The sequence below is a fragment of the Hipposideros armiger genome, unplaced genomic scaffold, assembly GCF_001890085.2.
Source record: "Hipposideros armiger isolate ML-2016 unplaced genomic scaffold, ASM189008v1 scaffold_476, whole genome shotgun sequence".
In the NCBI taxonomy this organism is placed as follows: Eukaryota; Metazoa; Chordata; class Mammalia; order Chiroptera; family Hipposideridae; genus Hipposideros; species Hipposideros armiger.
This window is the reverse complement of record NW_017731826.1, coordinates 305,734-310,232: the sequence shown is the minus strand read 5'-3', so window position 1 is coordinate 310,232 and position 4,499 is coordinate 305,734. Positions and strand designations below refer to the sequence as shown.

The window sequence follows — 4,499 nt, the reverse complement described above, 5'->3', positions numbered from 1 at the left end:
AAGCATGCACTCTGTAGTCTCAGGATTCTGCTCAGCTATGGTGTTTGAGATAACTACTAATTGGCCATAAAACATCCTTCCAATGCCAAGGCTGGAATTCAGCTCTGACCATCAAAGGTAAAGACAAAGTAAGTTAGTCATTAGTATGAAACAAATCCAGCTGTACCCTGTAACAGAAGTAGCATGAGATAGTAAATCTCTAGGAAGGACAAACTTCTAAAGAGAATAGACTTTGGGAAGGAAAAGGAGAATAGACCTTGGGAAGGAAGAAATAATGAAACTATGTAGAAGGCAGATGGGTAAAAGTTTGTCTCTGGAAAAAATAGCTCAATGATGTAATGGTCAACTGTCCGGTATAAAAAGGGACATGCTGTAAAAATAAAGTGAGACACTTCTCTTCTTGAAAAAGCGCTTCTGTGTCTCCGCGTGTTTTCCTCGCCGACGCTGTCTCCACCAAGGGGATACCCCTGGGCCTGTGGGAGCTGGTCTCCCACACAATTGTTTCAAGAACTCAGCGGTGCCTATTCCCATTTCAGACTATGGGAGTCTCAACAGAGCGGACACATAGATCCAAAGATTCTTTTAATGAAAAATCAGGCCTTATCTCTGGGGCACTGATGTGTTTTTCTAGTGTCACGAGAAAAATCCAGCTGTTCAACTTGACTATCAACCTCTCTGGATTTGAGGCCATAGTTCTTCCTCTAATCAGCAGCCAAAGTGTCGCCATCCCTGATACTCACTGAGAAATTTAACTTTATCCTGTTGCTAATGGAAGGCATGCTGAGAAAAATGAGATTTAAACAACAGAAGAGGCAAAGTACTCTCTACATTCAGTTTCTAAGGTGATGTAAATTCTATGCTTAAGTTGAGATGGCCAACATTCTTAACTGCCTCAGAAATTACAAGAGGACCTAAATGACCACGTCCTAAAGTGTATTTTAATATAGAAATTCATGTAACATGACTCAAAATTTAATACTATTTTATAGAAAGAGTAATGCCTGGGAAACTTCTGTCTCAAGCAGAATGGCAGACTGATATCCTGAACTACCATCTTAATACAAAAAGATTAAATATCCTGCATTAAAACAAACAAATCATTTCAAATGCCCTGTTAACCTGTGAAGAAAATAATTTAAGTTCTCAGAGACAAAAATCTAAATGAAAATGAGAGTCCAGACAGGCACTGAGAACATAAAATAAAAAAACACTGATGAGGCTAAGTCCAGGCAAGGCTATGGAACAACCAGAGCTGAGAGCTACTGGTGGAGTCTAACCTGGTGTGACTTCCAAGCACTACAGACACCACACAGTGAGGTGAACACACGCATACCCTGTAACCCAGCAGTCGCATCCTGCAGAATCATGCAACAGAAGTGTGTGCACATGCACACCAACTGAGTCGCACAGATGTGCTCAGGACAGCGTTTGTAATGGCCAAATACTGGAACTGAAGTCCGTCAACAGATAAACTGACATCTTCATAGAACAGAATTCTGTTCAACAATAGAACAAATCAATGTCTACTCTATACAAGAACGTGGATGAACCTCGTAATACTGAAGGAAAGAAGCCAAGTAAAACATATGCTCTATTTTATAAAACTCAGAAACAGGCAGAACTAATTTACACATCAGGAGTCAGGAGAGTGGCTGTGTCTGAGGTGGAAGGGGGCGTAGTGACTGGAAGAGGTCACAGGGGCTTCTGTTGTGCTGGTGATTCTGTGGCTTCATCCAGGTGATGGCACTTTGAGTGTGTTGAAATTCACTGAGCTGTACATTTCTAATTTGTGTACTTTTCTGTACGTATGTTGACACTTGAATAAAAAAAAATGTGTTAAAACTTTCCCCAAAACCCATACTGCTTCAATGGGAATTAGCATATTGTTTTTAAAAGTAATATATGTATACGTGGAAAAAATAGTTCAAAAGACTATACAATGAAAACTTTAAGTCTCCTTTCCAAGCCACAGAAAAAATTACTATGCCCACTTTCCTGTGTTCCTTCTGAAGTATTCTATAAATATCCAACTGTTCCTTTCATTTAATGTTAGCCCTTCTAGTTGGAAATTCCAAGCCCAGAAGACACTACATACAAAGTGTCTGGATGCCCGTCTATAGAGCACATGCGTGATGGTACCTTGTAAACAGAGTCCTTGTTGGGCTTCAGTCGGACGCCATGGGCAAGCCGGAGCTGACCAGTTGTCCTCATTCCAGACCACGTGTCTTTCCCACCAACTGGTTTCAACAAAGATGTTACTGGGTTATAGAAGGCAGGAATAGAGACAGGATACCAAGTTCTCATGAAGACAATGTCTGGGAAAAGAGGAAATTTACTTTCACATTTTCAAAGAAGACTAACACCCATCTGTCAAACAGAAGAACACCCGCCTCAAACTTCTCTAGCTGGTTGGTTGCACAGCACTCGATGACAGATTTCAACATGTGAAACACTCCTGAATATCATCAACTGGTTCTGGCTATGAACCACATGGCCCAGATACTGTGTGACTTGGCACACTGCATGAGATGCTCCAACCCGGGGGGTCTGGAGCTGACTTCCATTTCTAACGACCTCTGATCCACACTAGCTAGGAATCAATAGTGAATGGTGACATGCTGTATGACACCAAAAAGGATATTTACCGCTCATCAGCAACTTATCCTCAAAGCTGGCCCGGAAAGCTCCTTCTGGAGTCCGAAGTGCCTTCTTAATCTGTCCCCTGATTCCACTGACAGTTCGAATCACGGCACCTTCAAATTTGGCCACTTCTAAGGCAGAATTAAACATTCCCTACAGGTATATAAATATATATATATATAAAAAGTACATACACACACATCAGATACTTTACCACTTAGTTCATAAAGACATCCTTGTTATAAAACATAATGCAGGACTTCCGGTAAGATGGCGGAATAGACAGACGCTGTGCCGACTACCTCCCAGGATCACAACAAAATTACAAATAATTTATAAGATATTCAACCTCGGAAGTTCCCTGGACCCTAGATGAACAGAACCTTTAAAGAAGGACTTAAAGAGGAGGCCACATCGAGTCCGGTAGGAGGGGTGGAGATGAGAGAGGGCGAACCCCGTGAGGGTCACCTCAGTGGTGGGGAGGCTTCTCTGGTTGGGGGCGAGACCCTCCGGCCCCACACTGCGCTCACCACCCCAGAGTTATGTTGCCAGGAAGAGGAGTTCTACGATAGCTGGAAGGAGAAAATAGTGAGGACTCTCTTTGCTCGGTTCGGTGAGGCTGGGGCGTCTGGAGAAACAGTGGAGCCGGTAAACCGAATTGCTCGCTGGTGAGCACTCACCCGGTTCCTGGTGGAGGGAGTGGCTTTGTGAGCGGGGCCCAGGAGCCTCCGGGAAGGACTGAACTGAGTGCCTTTGGCGCGGGAGCTGGAGATTTTTGGGACCATTGTTCCCCTGGTGTGGAGCTTGCGCGCGAGTGGTGCACAGGAGGCTGCCATTTTTTCAGGGTTGGGCCCCCTACAAAGGCTCAGGTCTGGGACTGCATTGGTCTGCTGCAATTGGCGCAGGAGTGCGTGTGTCCGTGTGTGCGCGTGCGCGCGCGCGTGTGCATGCGGCCTTGGATCCCCACCCTCCATACTGTTTGTGCTGCGTAGCCAGGGAAATGCCGGGCAAGCGCACTCTGACTACAACAGACCCGGTAGTGCGCGACTTGCCTTAGGTCCCTGATTTCAGCACTGCACATGCAGAGTTGTCTTGGTGGCAATTGGCTGTCGGGTTGCTCGGCCTGATCTTTGAGTGGCTGATTGGGACAGGCTGAGACAGGGAGTTTTCCTGGGAGTGTAGGGCCACGAGCTGTGCGCCTGCGTGATTCAGCTGGGGCTTTCCGGGCGTGTTTGTGTGGGTTGGCTGCTGATGCAGGAGTGCATGCTGCTCTGACTTGGTGGGGGCCACTGACCACACCCTGTGGTGCCTTGGGGGCCTGCCCTGCCCACCTAGAGCTGTGTTGCCAGGGGCACCCTGAGCCCCTGGTCCCTAGCTCCTACCTCTGCAGGCTACAGAGGGTTTTTTGCAGCAGCAGACAGCCCGCAACAGCCTGTGAGGATTTTTGGTGGTGAGCACAGTTCCAAAGCACACAGCAACTAATTGTAGGAAGCTGACTTCAAGTCTAGAGGGAGGTCAGCGCATGACGCACTGAGCCCTTCCCCCCAGCAGCTGCTGCTGAGTCGCCCAGAATCTCTCTATTGCTGAGCAAGTGGTCTGCAGTGCAGATTACAGCAGGCAGAGAGCCCCTCCTTTTTTTTCCTTTTTTTTCCCCTCTTTCTCTTTTTTGTTTTCTTTTTTCTTTCTAGGTGATCTAATACATCCAAGCCATCAGAGCGACAGCCAGAATGAAGAAACAAAGAAACATGTCCCAAGTAAAAGATCAGAAGAAACCTCAAGAAATGCAACTAAATGAAACAGAGGTATCCAACCTTTCAGAGACAGAGTTTAGAACACTGATGATAAGAATGTTTCAGGAA

At 45.9% G+C, this 4,499-nt stretch overlaps 1 protein-coding gene across 1 annotated transcript in view; it reads right to left on the bottom strand.

Annotated features, from left to right (window-relative positions):
• Positions 1–4,499, bottom strand: part of BMS1 (BMS1 ribosome biogenesis factor) — a 52,026-nt gene that overhangs the window by 2,352 nt on the left and 45,175 nt on the right. The window contains exons 20-21 of the mRNA XM_019666614.1: positions 2,646–2,793; positions 2,140–2,315 (exon numbers count right to left, since the gene is read on the bottom strand). Coding sequence (XP_019522159.1) covers positions 2,140–2,315; positions 2,646–2,793 — 324 coding nt within the window. The remainder of the gene's footprint in view (positions 1–2,139; positions 2,316–2,645; positions 2,794–4,499) is intronic.